At 38.3% G+C, this 18690-nt stretch overlaps 1 protein-coding gene across 1 annotated transcript in view; it reads right to left on the minus strand.

Annotated features, from left to right (window-relative positions):
• Positions 1 to 3420: 3420 nt before the first annotated feature.
• Positions 3421 to 18690, minus strand: part of UBE2D2 (ubiquitin conjugating enzyme E2 D2) — a 41450-nt gene continuing 26180 nt past the window's right edge. Inside the window, exons 2-7 of the mRNA XM_061587190.1 lie at positions 17575 to 17638; positions 16625 to 16656; positions 16469 to 16546; positions 16274 to 16379; positions 6203 to 6296; positions 3421 to 4959 (exon numbers count right to left, since the gene is read on the minus strand). Coding sequence (XP_061443174.1) covers positions 4914 to 4959; positions 6203 to 6296; positions 16274 to 16379; positions 16469 to 16546; positions 16625 to 16656; positions 17575 to 17638 — 420 coding nt within the window. The 3' untranslated portion in view covers positions 3421 to 4913. The remainder of the gene's footprint in view (positions 4960 to 6202; positions 6297 to 16273; positions 16380 to 16468; positions 16547 to 16624; positions 16657 to 17574; positions 17639 to 18690) is intronic.

Below are 18690 nucleotides of genomic sequence, written 5' to 3' on the forward strand. Positions count from 1 at the left end.
CCAGGAGATCTGGAGTTAAGTGTTATCAATATGCAGATGACACCCAGCTGTCTCTCTGTTCTATCTGAATAACGAGAAGCGCTTGAGATGTTAAGACCAGTGCTTGGAGGCAAGAATGGGTTGGATGTGGGTCAATAAATTAAAGCTGAATCCTGAAAAGATGGAAGTATTATGTGACCCAAGTCCTCACATCTGGGCGGTGGGGAAATGGCCTATTCTGGACAAGATTGCACTTCCCTGGAAAGAGGAAGTCCATAGCTTGGGGATGGTCCTGCATTCAACACTGTCACTAGAGGCTCAGGTGATCTCAGTAGCTAGGAGTGCCCTTTTCCAGCTATAGCTGGCTTGCCAGCTCCGCCCCCTTTTGGACAGAAATGACTTGGCCACAGTACTCCCTGCTCTGGTAACTTCCAGGCTGCATTAGTGCACTAGTAACTTCCAAACTGGATTCCTGCAGTGCACTCTAGGTGGGACAGCCCTTGAAGACAACTCAAACTTTACAACTGCATTGGCTGCCAGTTTGTTTCTGAGCCCAGTTTGAGGTACTCACATTGTTGTTTAGAGCCCTGAAGAACTTATGCCCCAAATATCTGAAATACCGTCTTCTTCCCTATAGACCTTTGCAGGATTAAGATAAGCAGAGAGGACCCTCTTGGTAGTTCAGAAGCTGGGGGACGGGAGATTCTCTGTAGCAGCCCGAAGTTGTGGAATTCCCTCCCCACAGAGGTGCATCTAGCAACTTCAGTTTTCAGCAAATGCTGAAGACACGCCTCTTGACTCTGGCCTTTGATACCTGAGATGTATGTATTTGGGACCCACCTATGTTTGTGAGTTTAAGTTGTTTTGAATTGTTTTTAATGTTGTATTTTAAATTGTTGTAACCTGCCCTTGGACCTTAGGGTGGATATATAATAAATTATAATAAGTAAAGTAACATGAATCCATTATTATGCTCATATCTTCATTTTGAAGTCCCTCAAGACTACACATAATCTCTTGAAGGCCAGGCTCACCCCTTACCACCCTTCCTCAGCTGCCATTTTTCTTATACAGAACATTGGGAAGAGGTTACAGAACCTTTAAAAGGAAAGGTATTGCTTTTTGGCATGGATGTTTTAAGATTAGCTGATTCGCTAACAAAAGCAGAAATATGTGTAGAGTTCAGATCATTTATTCCTTTAATAACGTTTATAATGAAATAGTATATAATGAAACTACTGAATACTTTTGAGGTTTTATGTATACAAACTATTCTTACTAGAAAAACTGGAGTTTAGCTTAGTTTTTAAATATTTTATACAGACCCAATCATAAGGCGACATTTGTGCCACGATTCTGGAACACACACAAGTGCAGAGTCTGGCTTCTTTAGCATCTGGGAATTTGCTTTTTAAGCAACTTTATAGCTGTTGTGGCTGCGAAATGAATACTTGAAAATGTGCCTGTTGGAATCTCAAAAACCAGCGTGATAAGCCTATGCATGGTGCAGTGGACTCTTGAGTTTTGTTGCAGGTTTAACATCTGGGAGATAGGTAGATGAAGAAATTAAAAAGGGTTCATGCATGTGACAGTATTTCTCCCCCCACCCGTTCCATACCCCTTAGGTGGGAGTTTCCTCACACCTAAATCCCAACATCTAAGTTCATGACATTGCTCCATTCCCACCCTTCTATATCCCATTTTACTTGCCTATGGATAGGAGCAGCATAGATCACCCTTACACAAGATATCAAGAGGTAGAATGTTAGTGATGCATTATGGACAACCTTGGCATACTACTGAAAAATCAAACATGCCCCTGCTACATGAAGTGCCTCTTATCAGCGTTGTTCTATCAGCCGTTATACATTTCTCAGCCTCTGCTTACTCCCCACTGTTGGCTGGCACAGATCAGATAACACAGGATAAAGTATTAGCACTATCCATGTACATTACATAACTTTACCTATGCGAGAAACTGCAAAGTTGCGTATCATTCCTCTGTCTAACCCATTTCGATTTCCCTACCCTTCTTCGGTTAGCTCCCTTGTATCCATTTTAGATTGTAAAGGCCCCGTCCTGTCATTCTTTGAGAAGTGCCATGTACATAGATGGCACTGTACAAATTAAGACAATGACAACCAGGCGCAGGAAGAGCAGAACTCAGCAGGGGGCAGCTATTCACGGAGCCACATTTATACTGCCGGGTTTCCACAATGGAAGAAAGGTCGGATATAAATGCAAGATAATATTCTGCCCCAACTGGGCATTGTGTTATTGTGTTGCTACATTGCTTCTCATTTAGAAATAGTCTCCTCATTTAGAAATGCTTTCATTTTCCCATTGCTGATCTGTTAGCAACTGATCACGCCTTAGCATTATTATATCCAAGTAAGATCTACTCAGAGTAGACCCAGTGAAATGAAGAGATCCAAGTTAGTCATCTCCATTAACTTCAGTGGGCTTATTCCAAGCATGACTAACACTGGATACAACACACAGCATCTTGTCGTGCATTGAATGATTGTTCCTGTAGTATATTTAATCCTATGTAGACCAATTCTTCTCAGAAGACTCCCTTGTTCTCTGCCACTCAGAATTGCAGCTTGGAGGGCCTGGTCTTGCATTGTCTTTTCATCTCATCCAAACCACTTTTTAAAAACCTCTTCCAGCTTTCCATTAATTCTCTTTTTACAGGCAAGCATTTGATCATCTGCATTTATAAATGGTTTCCTGCTCAAGTTCTCAATGAAGCTGAAAAGTGAGGATTGGGTGACAATTTAGCTGACTGAATAGACACACAGCCTAACTTCTGTTAGGCCGTAATAACAAATAAAAAATAATTCTACCCATACAGAGCATAGTAAGTCCTATGGCCAAAGGCACTATTCTGGCATATTCATAGACATGCTTATGCTACTATCCAGACTTACAGCTAATCATTATGACTAGAAACACATACACTCAGTGACATACAGAAGGATTGAGTAGGCCATTAATTGTACAGTATCATGATTAAAAAGAATTAGTTTAAAGTCCAGAATTCTGATATGAGTGTCAGCCTATCAACTCCCTAGGTGTCCCTTGTCAAGCAAATTATTTTCTCAGCAAAAAGAGCAATATGGGGTAGCACTCGATTCTCTTACTGAGCTGTTGTAAGCATTGAGATAATTTTGTGAAATTCCAAATGCTTTAAATATAAACTTTAAAAATGTGCTATGCAAGTATAAAGGGGCCCTGGTGGATTTGAAAGGCACAGTATTTAAGTGGAAAGAACTGAAACATCACCACAAAGCAGCTGACTACCAGACTTGTTCTTGGCAACTGAGCCAGTTGAACATTTCCCCGTCTTCCCAAAGAAGCTGCACAGCTAAGGACCGCCAGAAGAATGTCAGATCCACAAACAAGGAACTTTCAGAGAGAACACAAATGGAACAAATATAAAACAAAGTAGTGGACATTTATTCCTTAATTGTGCAAGAGTGTATAGATATATTTGAAAATAGATAGGGAAGAGCACTGTGGCTGAATGAGATGAAGCCCAGCATCTCTCTACTGCAGATTAAGCTTATTCACATTAAGGTTGTTGGGGGGAGGGGGGACACTCATTTAACACGTAGAACTTCAAACTACATTTTCACTAGTTTTCAAATGAAGGCCATTCAAGTTATTACATGTACAGTGAACATTTCCAAGTGTTTAGTGCAACAATCTTTAAAAGCTACATTTTGTGGCAGTTTATGCTGATGCATTTTGTAAAACATTTATCCTTTTACAGCCATTATTAACAATTACATAAGGAATCCCTTACCTAAGACAGGGTTTAGTCCCATGCTAAACAAAATTTTGTGAAATGGTGCTCAAATAGCAAGCTGCTTATTTAACAGTCAAGTTCTGCCATACGAGCATCTAGAATTCCAGTATGCTGGATTAACATGGAAATTGGTACTTTCACACCTTACTTGAAGTTGGTCTCACTGACCTGTTTATTCTGAGATACAGTGTTTTATTATGAAGTCTTAAAGATTCATGATTCTCAAATGAAATTTTCCAAAAAACAAGAATACCTTTAACCTTAGCCCATAAAAAATTAAGCCTATTCACACAGTTGTATGTAATGACTGTAGTAATCAGTTTATTACACAGATTAATCATTCTTGAACGTACAAGCTCCAAGGGAGCATTTGGGTCTTTAAATATACACAAGTCTGTCAAATGAATTTTTACCCTTACATCCAGAAAGACCTAAGCAGTTAAAAACTTAAGAAAATAAGAGCTATTAGCTATGTTAACTGAGAAAACACATACAAACCAAAATTATGAAGGGAAGGGGGGGAGAGGGAGGTTGAAACAAAATCAACATCACTTGATGCACTAATAGCTCCAATGCATTTAAATGCTGACCAATTAAACTTAGACCTTTAAACACAGGATGTGGGTACAGTTTGATCTTGTTGGTCATACATTTACCTAAGTAGGTCCTTCAGAATAAAAATACAGAAACAGCTTCAAGTTCTTCACTTAAGATTTTCATAACAGTTATGAGTTTAAAAGGATTCCACTTTAACAAAAGTTCTCCTTCTGAATCACTGAAAGTCCCCACATGAAGCCTTTGCTCTTTACCCTTCCCCCCACTTTTGGTTTTATGCCAAATTTAAATCTTTTAGGAATGCTTTTATGCTCACAACTAGACTTTGACTGAAGAACTGGCTTTTCACACACATTTCTTTGCTAGGAGTCAATGTTGGTATAGAATACAGTATTTTGTTGTTCCACGTATGTACAACACGCAGCACTGCTGTATCAGGTAAACATGTGCACTGGGGAAGATGAGGCGTGGGCTCATAGAAAGCAGTCAAATGGAAATCAAAAGGACTTTCTCTTTCAGAGTTCCCCTATCTTTATTTGTAGAGGTTATCCAATAATTTCTTTAATTACATCGCATACTTCTGAGTCCATTCTCGAGCTATTCTGTTGTACCTGTATATACAAAAAAGGATGATTAAAGAAGTGCAAACTTCACCAAGCAGGTAAAGCACATTGCTAAGATCATATTAACCATAAATTATTTCCAACACTGAATCAAGCACTCTGTAATTAAAGCACTAGATAAAAGTAACAAACAAGAAAATAAAAGTATATATAACATTGCAGTTAGGATACAAATGGAATGTCTGAGTTCTTAAGCAGTACAGAATATTCAACGATAACTTCAGAAAGCCCTGCAATTAATGATGCTGGGGACCATTAACAAAAAAAAACAGGCAATAGTCTTGCAATACCTCCTAGATTTTTAGGTTTTGCTTCCATTTACTCTTACCATCTGAACAATTACTTTGTAGGCTGCAAAGTATGAAATCTGGTAGATTTTCAGTTTTAATATTAATAAGTATAGCAGGAAGACTTCAATAAACATTTTATATAGCAACCACCTGCTCTTCATGTTTGTACTTCAAAGATGAGCACAAATGTTCAGAGCCAATTCCAAGTTTTCAACTTTAACCCCGGCTTGTCCCCTTTACAATTGTCTTGGTGTCTACTGGTGTGCTGTTGAAAGATGCAGAATTTCAGAGTGTGCACTGTCATTATTGTTAAGCCTCACTTTTCCTGTTTGAATTAAATTTCAGTCTGTTAAATGAAGCCTTTATTCAATGTGGTAGCAGAAGTGTTTCAAGTTGAACTATTCATTTATAGTAGTTAAGTGACTAGAAAATGATATCTTTAAAATGAACCAACTGAACCTCAAGAATTTTTCACTACAATTAGCAATGATATCTGTCAATTATTACACCTGCAGCTACTCATGAAGCCAAACTCATGTATTTCTTGTTCACCTACCACCAACAGAATCAGGTTCTCTTGTGGCAGAAGTTTAAGTTGTTCCTCCCTCTGCAGCCTAAAAGCAGAAACTGTAGGGACTAAGAGAGGCAACTGCAAAATAGTAACGTGTAAAGGTACAGATGACACTGACCAAAATTTTATTGGATTAACTAGCCCAGTTGAGAAATAAGCTTTATAACTGACTAATAGATATCAAATACTTTTAAACTGGAAATATAAATGCTAGATAGCTAACAAAAGTGGATGACACTCTGTAAAAAGAAAGCATGGTGCCAAGTACACAACATTAGTCACAGATGAAGGCATACACCTTATTCTGTAAAGTCTTCCGTTTATTCATTCTTCGGTTTTTCAACTTTAAAAAAATAGCTTCCATACTCACTTTTCTCTATCTGTTTTGTAGATCCGTGCAATCTCAGGCACTAAAGGATCATCTGGATTGGGATCACACAACAGAGAACAGATGGACAAAAGTACTAGAGGGAAGAACACACTACATTAGGATTTAATTGCAGCGAAAAACCTGTAAGAAGCAAGTCAATCCTATTCTTCATTTAGCCTACCCAACCTTCTCTTGATTTTATAATCTACTAGAACTGAGGTGTGACCTACACAGGTTTCAAGTTACCTGCAATTCAGAACAAGGTGTTATATGTCTGACATGCAAAGTAGGAGAGCATTTGCCAAAAAGAAAAGGTAGATTGCAAATGCTTAACTCTTTCCTTGCTTGCCAACTTTTTTCCTACAAGTAGTCCCCGAAACTGCTCCCCCCACACCTGGAAAACCTAATTTTTGAGGCAAGTAAAGGGAAAACACCAGGGGTGTGTGTGTCAAGCATCTTCCCATCTAACATATCTTCCCTACAAATGGTCCCTCTACTCCAACTGTACCCATCAGGTCTAGTCACAGAACTAGGAAACCTATCTTTCCTGATTGATGTAGGGGAACAGCAGCCACATTCTCAGTTGAAATCAAAATGCTGCAGCCTGGTGAGCATGAGAATAGAATTTCCATTGCACAAGAGTCCAACATAAGGCATTGGGGTTATATGCTGTCTCCCTTCCTCCTTATCTTAAAGCCAAAAGACTCTGAATGACCAAGATCACAACTGGATTTAAACAAAAAAAAAAGCCTTTATCCTAAAAATACATAAAGGTAAAGGTGTCCCCACACTTATAGTGCGAGTCATTTCCGACTCTTAGGGTGACATCTTGCGACGTTTACAAGGCAGACCATATATATGGGGTGGGATTGCCAGTTCCTTCCCCGGCCATTCTTTACCCCCCAGCATATTCCAGGTACTCATTTTACCGACTACGTTGCCAAAAACTAGGAATGTGATCATCACTTCTTGATAAGACATCCCATAGTTTATGTATAAAACTAAAGATCCTAGACTTCAGGTACATTGGTATTTCTCTTCTATGGGACCAGGGTGGATAGAAATCAGTGATTTAAATGAATAAATAAAATAATAAAAAGGATTTTAAAAATTTAAAATGAATTAATTAAAATGTAATGTAATCAAACACAGGCATTCATTTCAGTTTTTCATTTCATAAAAATGGCTCTGCCTAGCCGAACTACAAGCTCTGACTTCTTGGAAGTTCTGGACTTTCAGTTTCTGTATCTCTGACTAAAGTTACATGTATAAAGACACAGGCTGAAAGGGAACGGGACTGTTGTTGTTCTGAGTTTATGTGGTGGTGGAGCTGAGCCACACAAGGGAAAGGAATAAGGACAGAGACAATACAGAAAAGGACAGTTGGAGGCAGAGTAGAAAGGATCAATGGAGAGGACAGGAAAGAAAAAAGCTGAGAGATTATAATATAGACACAGTTTCCAGTTCCTATATTGCCCCACACTTTTGCCACAGAAGAACTGTCATGGCTTCTGGGCTGAAGAGAGGCCCTTTCTGGGAATATTTTGAAAAAATTCCTTCCCTGGGGAAAAAGGGAAATGTGCAAAGTGTAAACAGTGCAAGGAGGAGATGCAGGGCCTAGTTGCAAGAATGATGAAACATCAAAATGGAACCTGCTTAATGGGAGAAAATGAAGTGGATGAAGATGTGGATCGGTCTGAAGAACAACGTGGATCAAGTCATTAGTAAATTGAACAATTCACTTTGTCATGCATCGTTTAGCAAGACTCTCTGTGCCTTTTAGTATTAATGTTATTCAACAATCTGTTTGCTATGTTGGATATTAATAGGGGGAAAGCTTGGCTCCTTATGGCTTGTTTGATCAATTAACTAGGCTCAGAATCTATAACCCAAGTTTATGGTACAGAAAGATGCAGTTAAGAGTTGCCACTAGGTGTCATTTTCTTATTTTATATTACATCACATGCCCCTTATTTTGGAACATCATGGCAAACCGTAACGGTCATGCTGTAAGTTTATTCCCTGTTTTACTACAACATACAGTGCCTTGCAAAAGTACTCAGACCTCTGACCAATGCTCTAATATTACTGAATTGCAAATGGTACATTCTCATTTCATTCTGTATGATACATTTTGAAACACTGAAACTCAAAAGCAATTATTGTAAGGTGACATTGGTTTTATTGGAAATAATTTACATTGGAAATGTTTGTAAGAAACATAAAAAACTAAAACATGTTGCTTGTACTGTGTAATATTCAACCCCCGCACATTAATATTTGGTAGAGCCACCTTTTGCTGCAATAACAGATTTAAGTCTTTTGGGGTAGGTATGTAACAGCTTTGCACAGTGTTGGGAGGGATTTTGGCCCATTCTTCTTGGCATATTCACTGCAGGTCATTCAGATTGGTTGCATGTCGCTTGTGGCCCATAATTTTCAAAGAGCGCCACAGATTCTCAATGGGACTGAGATCAGGACTTCTTGGCCACTGTAGGATATTCACCTTTTTGTTCGTGAGCCACTCCAATATTGCTTTGACCTTCTGATTGGGATCATTGTTCTGCTGAAAAGGGAATTTCCTCCCAAGCTTCAGTTTTTTAGTGGACTGAAGCAGGTTCTCTTGCAGTATTTCCCTGTATCTTGCTCCATCCGTTCTTCCTTCAGTTTTAACAAGATTCCCAGTCCCTGCTGATGAGAAGCATCCCCACAGCATGATGCTGCCACCACCACCATACTTCACTGTAGGGATGGTGTGTCTTGAGGCATGGGCAGTGTTAGGTTTGCACCACACACAGCGCTTTGAGTTTTGGCCAGAAACCTCTATTTTGGTCTCATCTGACCACAAAACCTTTTCCCACATTGCAGCTGGGGCACTCTCATGCTTTCTGGCAAACCCCAGGTGTGTTTTCAGATGGTACTTTTTGAGTAACAGCTTCTTTCTTGCCACCCTCCCATACAGTCCAGTGTTATGCTGAGCTCTTGATATGGTTGACTGGTGCACCATTACTCCACTCCCAGCCACTGAACTCTGTAGCTCCTTCAAAGTGATTCTTGGCCTCTCTGTGGCTTCTTTCACAAATCTCCTTCTTGTTCGAGCACTGAGTTTTGAGGGACGGCCTTTTCTTGGCAGTGCCTGGATGGTGTGATACAGCTTCTACTTCCCAATTATTGATCCAACTGTGCTCACTGGGATATCCAAACACTTGGATATTATTTTGTACCCTTCTCCTAATCTATTGTTGTTATATGCCTTCAAGTCAATTATGACTTATGGCAACCCTATGAATCAGTGACCTCCAGTATCTGTTATAAACCACCCTGTTCAGATCTTGTAAGTTCAGGTCTGTGGCTTCCTTTATGGAATCAATCCATCTCTTGTTTGGTCTTCCTCTTTTTCTACTCCCTTCTGTTTTCCCCAGCATTACTGTCTTTTCTAATGAATCATGTCTTCTCATGATGTGTCCAAAGTATGATAACCTCAGTTTCATCATTTTATCTTCTAGTGACAGTTCTGGTTTAATTTGTTCTAACACCAAATTATTTGTCTTTTTCACAGTCCATGGTATGTACAAAGCTCTCCTCCAACACCACATTTCAAATGAGTTTATTTTTCTCTTACCTGCTTTTTTCACTATTTTTTCCCTAATCTATGCATTTGTATTATATTATCTCTCACTTCTGTAGAATGCTCTTTGGTCATTTTCTTTCAGATTCACAGCCTGACCAACGGTCCTTCAACACTGGGGTTTTTATCCTGGCAACATGACAGCAACTTTAATGGTTCACAAGGTGGAGGCTGAGGGTAAGGTAACTTGTCCTATCAAGGACACATTTCTTTCATCTGTGCAAACTGAGAGCTTCCACAGCACAGGGGTTGAATACTCATGCAAGCAACATGTCTCAGTTTTGTAATATTTCTTACAAACATTTCCCAACATAAAACCAATGTCACATTACAATAATTGATTTTGAGTTTCAGTATTCCAAAATAAAATATTATACAGAACAAAATTACAACATACCGTTTGTAATCCAGTAATATGAGAGCATTGGTCAGGGGTTTGATGACTTTCGCAAGGCACTGTAACTTAGCTTCCCTAGGAAACTCCATTCTATACTTGTTTCTCAACAAAAAAAATCATCTGTTGGTTGACACAGGCAATATTATGTACTATTTCCTAAATTAATAAAAATCAAGTTATCTACACAATTACATAAAGTGTACCCTTCTTATAAAATCCTATATTGTAAATCAACATGTTTTAGTAAGATCTGCAGCATTGTTTAAGTAATATGTGAAGAACTATAAGTGACAAGCTTGATTTAAATCAAGGGTTTCTCTTGAACCCTGAATGAGACCGAACTTTTACTTTACATTTCTGTTACTATTTATGGCTGATAAACCAGGTCCATCATGGAACAATACTCTCACTTGCATAGAATTCATATATATTGATAGGCACTTACTGTAAGGGCAAAACTGTATCCAAGAAATTTATTCTCAAGAACCAAAGCCTTGAGTATTAAGATCCCCACTCAACATCTTATGTGGCAATAATACCAAAAAGGCTTTAACATGATAACGTGCTGTAATATTTTAAAATTTTTCCTACATTTGAAAAAGTTCCAGAAAAAGACAGAGGTCTCTTAATACAAAGCATTGCTTGTAAAGTATAGTTAAGAAAAAAACGCACAAGTACCACTAGTTAAATTGGAATAATTAACCATATAGGACTTATATTTATTTTTTATTTATTAAATTTATATCCCACCCTTCCTCTCAGTCGGAGCTCAGGTAATCAGAAGCTGTGCAGATGAACTCCCCATTATCCAGAGGGTTATCTCCTCTGCCACCACTATGCAACATTTCCAAATTCATTTAACCTAGGGCCTAGTACTAAATACTTAATAGCATATGTTAGGCAGCATGCACAGCACATTGTGTGTCACCCATTCAGAGTTTTCATGTGAAATTAGACTGACAAAACTGGGTCAAAACCAGGTCATGGACTTCTTACATACAGTGGAAAACAGGATTATCAAATGGGAAGTGTAGAGTTAGAGGAAGGGAAAACTAGCTGAGGAGATAATCTTTTGAAACATTTTCATTTTTGTAGTAAATTTAAAAAAAAAAAAACCACTAGCCTACTTTAAATGAAATCTGAATTTAATACCAAATGTAACTATTTCTAAGTTGAACTGGAAGATACAAAGACACATGTTCCAATTTTGGAGGCTCATCCAAAGGCTGCAAACACGTTCGGTGGAATAGACCGGGCGCTTGCAGCTGCTTTGCTCCTCCCTGGTCCTTTTCACCACCATGCTGTGCCAAGCTAAGTCATGGTTAATCTCTCTCCTCACTAACCACAAGCTGTGAGCCAAGATTTGTTCTTGGCTACAGTTTGTGGTTAGCAAGGTGACAGCTGAACCCCTAGTCCCGGTGTGAATTACAAGCTAAGCCAAATCCTGGTTTAGCTCGGCATGAGAGCAAAAAGAACCAGGGAGGGGCAAAGCAGCTACAAGAGCCTGTAGAAAGTAAAAGAGAAGAGAAGAATTAACAGTTATTTCCCAAATGTCTTATGGTTAAGATAAGACTAGACTGAATACATGGCAGAGCATAAGTGAACCATTGTCATCAGTGCAAAAGTTGTATTGGAACCTAAAAATACAGTTGGCAACAAATGAAGAGTAAGCAGTGAATGAGTGGGATCAAGGACAATCCTCTGAGGAAGTCCAACTAAACCAGTATGGAGAACAACCAAATATAAAGAACACCAGATACAGAACTGCAAAAGCTGTATCTGTAGGGCAATTTAAGCTGAGATTGCCATTTTGAGAGCAGCAAAGAAATCATTAATATAGGAGAAAAGTCTTCCTTTTAAACGTTTCTATTCTACTTTGGAATAAGAAGGTATCCTAAACTACGACATCTCCTTTTCTAGGACAACAGGAGGAAAGACCCAATCGACTACATTCCAGGGAAAGGGGTTTGCTCATAGGCAGGTTGTGACAAGCATAATGGTCAATCTTAAAATCTTAAGCCAAACTATAAACATGCTTTCATGTAGCAATAATAGGAATATGGCTCTAAGAGAAGTGATGAGAATCAGAAGAAAAACAGGGTGAAGAGAGAATTGTGACTCTGGTCCTTTTGGACCATAAAGAAGACAGAAAAGTCATATCAAATGTTCCTTAGGCATGATGATCCAATGGACCACAATATCAGGTCTGCTGATGTTGGACAATTCTACAATCAACCAGAAAGTGGCCAGAAATCTGTTCTTTGGAAATAAATGGAACTGTAGAAAATGTATCACTCCCAGTGTTGTGTATCTGATAATACCCCCTCTCAGTAGGCTGAGAATGTTTGCAAGTGGCTGCAAGTTCTAACTTCAGAAGATCTTCCTGAAGAGCCTGATGGTGAACAACATAAAACTGCTTGAACAAAAGTGGTGGTGACCCACAGCATGGTGGTTCTGACAAGAGATGGAACTGAAGAAAAATTTAATTGCATTGTTTTCAGTGAAGAGAGTTACAACCAGGGCATCAACTCACAGGGACTGACAATACCCATTTGGTCCTTCAGGAAGCTGCCACCAAGATTAAAATTGTGTGCTGCACCCACTCTTTCACTAACTGATCAAAAGACAGATGGGAAAGATATTTCAGTTGCTTCTGAGGTACTAGAAAAAGACTGCAGAGAAATCCCGGGGTAAGCAAGACTAGTGAGTGGGTGGATCTCATTTACTGGTGATCACTCGTGACCGAGATTGTCTTCCAAGATAAGGTCTTTAATGGCGAGTCTGTAAGTGACTGCGGAGGCCAATCCTTGATCAACACAGCCACCCACAATGAGGACATAGGTTTCCAGACGGAAGACAGTTGCGATGAGGATTTGCTTGACATGCCTTCCGCTTAGCTCGTTTGTCACTTTCACCCTGTACTCGTGCTTCTTCAAAGTCCATACACCTCTGATAATAGCTGACCTCCAAATGAGAAGCTCATGGGCCAAAACTTCCCAGTTCTCAAAGTTCATGTTACATTTTTTTAAAGATTATCTTTAAGAACATCTTTAAACCTCTTTTGCTGTCCATCAATATTCCGTTTTCCAACCTTAAATTGGGAGTAAAGTAGCTGCTTTGGAAGACAGTAATCAGGCCCAGTAATCCGGCCCAGCGAAGTTGATGTTGAAGGATCATTGTTTCAACACTGGTAGTCTTTGGTTCTTCCAAAATGCTAACAGTAGTCCATCTATCTTCCCAAGTAATTTGCAAAATTTTCCAGAGGCAGTGTTGGTGTAATCTTTCAAGAAGTTGGGAGTGCCGTTTATAAATGGTCCATGTTTCACAGGTGCACAGTAATGTCAGTAGTACAATGGCTTTGTAAATAAGCATTTTGGTCTCCCTGTGAATATCCTGATCCTCAAACACTCTACGCTTCATTCAGGAGAATGCAGCACTTGCAGAGGTCAGACGATGTTGAATTTCAGCGTTGATGTCTTTTCAGCTTTTACAGAGAGATGGCTGCCAAGATAGGAAAAGTGATCAACATTCTTCAGCATTGCACCATTAAGCTGGATTGATGGTGCTACAGAGCAACTAGTTCACACCTGCTGATGAAGCTCTTTGGGTCTTATTTATATTAAGTGAGAGGCCAAGCTTTCCATATGCTTCTGCAAAGACACTTAGGATAGTTTGAAGATCTTTCTCTGAATGTGCGAGACTACATTATCATCAGCATATTGAAGTTCTACGACAGAGGTTGCTTGCAGCCTACTGAGATTAAAAGTCTTTCCATCTGTTTGATATAAGATTTCCACACCAGTGGGAGTTTCCCATTAATAAGGTGTAGAATCATAGTAATGAAAATAGCAAATAAGGTTGGAGCAATGATGCATCCCTGTTTTACGCCTGATCCGACTCTAAATGGATCATTCTGAAAGCCATTGTTATCCAAAATTGTCACCGTCATGTTGTCATGAAGGAGCCGCAAAAAAAAAAAAAGAGTTCCGACTTTGCAGCCGGATCTACTGCACTTTTGAAAAGAAAGCTTCAAGGCACTCACAGCTTTGAACTCTCTTTATTCTGTAAGAAAGCATATCCTGAGACACAAAATCTGACTCCTCCCATCCCCTCCAACCTGAAGGAGGCTACAGATTTGCGACTGGATATTAACTCCCCACCCCAAACCTCCTGGGATGCCAGGAGCGGATCCCTCTCCCCTAAATATGTTTGTGGAACTATTTATCTAAAGATTTTTTCTTAAATACATATATTTTTTTAAAAAAACCTTTCAAATAGTGAAATATAAACGTAATAGAATTGCTTTTTTATATGTAATATAAGAAGAGTGTCCAAATACATAGGTAACAGGTAATCACAATCAGTCAGAAAGAACATAATTGCTACTGAAAGTTCGGATCAGAAGGAATTTAACTTGGCATCCAACAATGATAGTGCCAGGTGTCTAGGGAGTTCCAAGGTGTTAGGGTGGTCAAGTAGCTGGAAAGATCAGCACCAATTCCAGACGAGAAAGAAGGAAAAACCTCACAAAAGTGCAAATAAAATTGTACAATATTGTTTCTAGAGCTGTATTCACTTAATACCACTGTTTCTAAGTTAGGGATGTGGCATAAAATCAGTTAAAATTAACCATACAATCAGAAAAATTTAGATAAAATTCATGCTGACATAAAAGGTTTTTATCAAGCACTCCTATTTTCTCAGAGGTTACTCCAAGATGGTATCCACCAGATCAGTGGTGTTCTTATGCAGCGGTAGTCCCTGGTTTCAGAACACTTGCCCAAGGAGGCTTGCATGACAATGACAATGATCTGTTCTAACTCATGTTCTGTGCAACCCAATCACAATGAAATGGAGATAACGTCTGGTAACTAGGCAGTAAGGAACCTACTCACCAGGAATTCATATAAAAGCCTCTTTAAGAGCCATTTATTCCAATGACCACCACACAATCCCAGTTTTCAGATCATAGTTTCTATATTTATGTAGATATTGCCTTATCTGATCCTTTTAAAGACCTCAACCATCTGCCCCTTGCCCTGTTCCCTCCTCACACAAGTCCTTTTATACATTTTAGATTAGTTAAATGCCATCAATGACTTGGGATGGTACATTTTCTGGTACCGTATTTTTCCACAGAAAAAATATGTTAAAAAGTTTGCAGTACAATGAACTGACACATTACCAGTTAAACTGGGCAGTTTCAGAGCCTTCATTTTCCCCCCTCTTAGTATTCAAATAATGTAGGAAAGTGTGTGCTACTGAGTTATTAAAATATTTCCAACTATTCTAGTCAAATCATTTCCAGGTAGAGCTTTGAATTTGTTTGAACAGAACATTTAAAATACATTAAATGCACTTGGTTGATTTTTTTTTCATAATCAAACATTTCAGTAAAAATATTACTGGAGAAAAGTTTGAGGTATTCAGAGGATATAACATTAATATGGTATATTTTAGTTCTGTACACTAAATATACATCAAACAAGCTGACTCAGATCCCAATCTATTTAGGGCATCAGAAATTTTTTGGATTCAAAACTGCGCAGAAGCCATCATCATTGGGTGCCACGTCATTTGCTTAACTGGTAGTTTCTACCTGCCTTTTTGCCCCTTATTTTATATCCCAAAATCCCTTTGGTACTCCACTCTGACATTCACTATGCTTAGTAAGCAACAAGTATCTTCTATTTTGCAATACAGGTATTTTCTGATGCAAAAGTGTAAGATTATTTGTACTCTCTATTAGCACACAAATTTTGGATTTCAACCATAGCACAGACTTGAAGCAGGGTTCTAACTGTTGAATATTGGCAGACTGCCCAGCCCAAAATTTAGTAACCCAGTTGGGCAGAGGAAGCTTTGTAGAATATACCATATATAGTCTTAAATTCTGAATTAGATGTAAGAAGGAAATTGTGAAATAAGGGTATGTGCATGTAAACAAGAGGTACATCATGAACCATCAGAGGAAATAGGCAATGCAGTTAACATTAACATCAGAAACCAGTTACTAATCATTTACACTTGTAGCCAGGTTCCTTACCTTTTGAAATAGTTAATGCTGGAGACCACTGTGACCGTAGAATATCAAGACAAATACTGCCATTACTGTTGATATTTGGATGGTAAATTCTTGTTGTAAATGCAACCTGTAAGATAAAGAAGTTCTATCATGCAGATTTTGTTTACTGAAACAGGTACTACATCAATATTGTCAGGATGTAAACAAGAAACCCACCTTAGGTGGTTTGAAGGGGTAATCTGTTGGGAAATGAATTGTCAAGAAGAACACCCCACCCTGATAGGGACTGTCATTCTGAAAAGAAAAAGCTATTAGAAGAAAGTTTAAAGTTAAGTTTATACGAACATTATTTAAGGTTGGAGTGGTACTTACTGGTCCCATTATTGTAGCTTGCCAATGGAACACTGGAAGGAAAGGAAAATGAGATTCTAAGATATTTAACATTAAGCAAATGAACATACTTGCATCTATCAATGCATAAAGAATGCCTTGAGTACAGTACAGCAAAGTTAGATCCCAGCCACTAATATTTCACTCTTAGCTCTAATAAGGATTCAGTATTTCAGTTCATGGTCTAGATTACACATTCAGCTTTGTCAAATCCTGTGTCATAATTAGGGTAAGGGACCCAAGTGCACCACCCCATGTACAAATTACTACTGTAATGACAGTCAGGTCCTCATATTGTTTAACAGAAGTAGATGGATGTTCTGTTCATCCCTTAATGTTAAACACCACTCTTTTTAGAAGATAAAGGTATTTCGCATTTTAATACAGATAACTACTCAAAAAGGTGTGAACGTTGCCTCTTTGCCACAACATGTGTAACAAACCTATCAAAGTTTGCTTAGATTAGTCACTAAACTCTTCACTGAAAATGCATTTATTTTCCATAAATACTTTATTGGAGAGAGAGCCTTATGACCTAGAATTACAGATAAACCTGTATTTAGTTTGGTTTATTCAATTCACTTCCCACAATAATGTACCAAAGAGTTTAACAAGAATAAAATTGCTCAAGCTAAAGTTTCTACCATATGGCCCAGTAAGCCCAAGTCTTCTTTTTTTTTTAAAGAGACCACCACCACCAATTTGTTTTCAGTTGCAATGCTGGATAGCCTTTGGAGAAGTTTCAGCACAGGGTCTCCACTGTAATATTTGTTTAACCAATGCAGTCACAGTTTTCATTCTCCTTCTGTATCTTAAAAGAAAATTAAGATTATCCAATTTTGGTTCTGACTTCACCATGCCTGCTTACTTAAAATGCTTTGCCTTTTAAAAACATGCTCCTTTGAGGCCTTCTCCATGTTACAAATACTTACTATCATCTCCAACCGGCCCTGCTGAACACTGGGCTGGAGGATCACGTGCCAGATCATTCAGTTCCTAAAAACAAACCCACAGTTGATTCAAAATACAGTAATTTATTTCTACACAACAGTCATAGCAAAAGGCACTCTACTATAGCTTTATTTTTATTATTAAATGCTAATTAAAAAGTTACAGAAAAACTGGGAAAACATTGATAGAAATACCTAAAAACAAAATACAAACAGATGAAGCAATTCAGCTTTTAGTGAAATATAACAGCTCTTTCAGTGCCTCAAATAAAGTTTATTAACTTACCATTAAGAAGGCAGAGTCCTATAATTTGTTACATCATTTGCTTCAAATTTAGTTTTATCTTGTTTCTACTATTTCTCAAATAAATGTGTCACACAATCACGTATAGAACTAACTCCTTGTGCTGAATTCTTAGTCAACAGAAACAGTAAAAATGTAGCTTGATTCCCTATCCCAGTAGTCTGCTTGTTTGAAATATAGTATTTTATCCAAGACTCATTTGCAAATGCCGCCATAAATAAATAAAGGTATCAATGTGCTATTTACACTTCCAACATAGTAGATAAACATTTCCATTAGTTTTGGTTAGATTATTAAGAGTTACACACAAAATGCTTGTGACTTTCCTCCCAAAGTAAGTTTCTAAATTTCATTCACATCTGAGACAGGAAACCAGACATAGGAAAACTGATGCCCTCATTACTACCATATTAATCTGAGGCTTAATTACAAAAGCTATGTCAACACCTGGTTTTCAATCAGTATTATACAGCTAGCATGGATTTTTCACATTCCGCAATGTTAAATTGAAACTACCCCCCATGCCATTCTGATGCTTCCCATAAGCTCATTTCAAAACAAAACCTTAAAAAACTTATAGTCCTGAACTCAGAAATGCTTGCTTAACAACCCTCTAAATTTTCATGGCGATACATAAAACAGTTAGAGAGAATAGAGTTCAAAGCCTAAAAAGAGAGGGGGGAAAACCCAGAGCCCTTTTGGACTGTCAGAGTTCGCATAATCTGTTGAAATTCATTAAAAATCAGCCATGTTCACAGAGTACCTGTAATCCTGTTACTGACCTTGCCCCATAC

This window comes from Rhineura floridana, chromosome 1, assembly GCF_030035675.1.
Source record: "Rhineura floridana isolate rRhiFlo1 chromosome 1, rRhiFlo1.hap2, whole genome shotgun sequence".
NCBI lineage: Eukaryota > Metazoa > Chordata > Lepidosauria > Squamata > Rhineuridae > Rhineura > Rhineura floridana.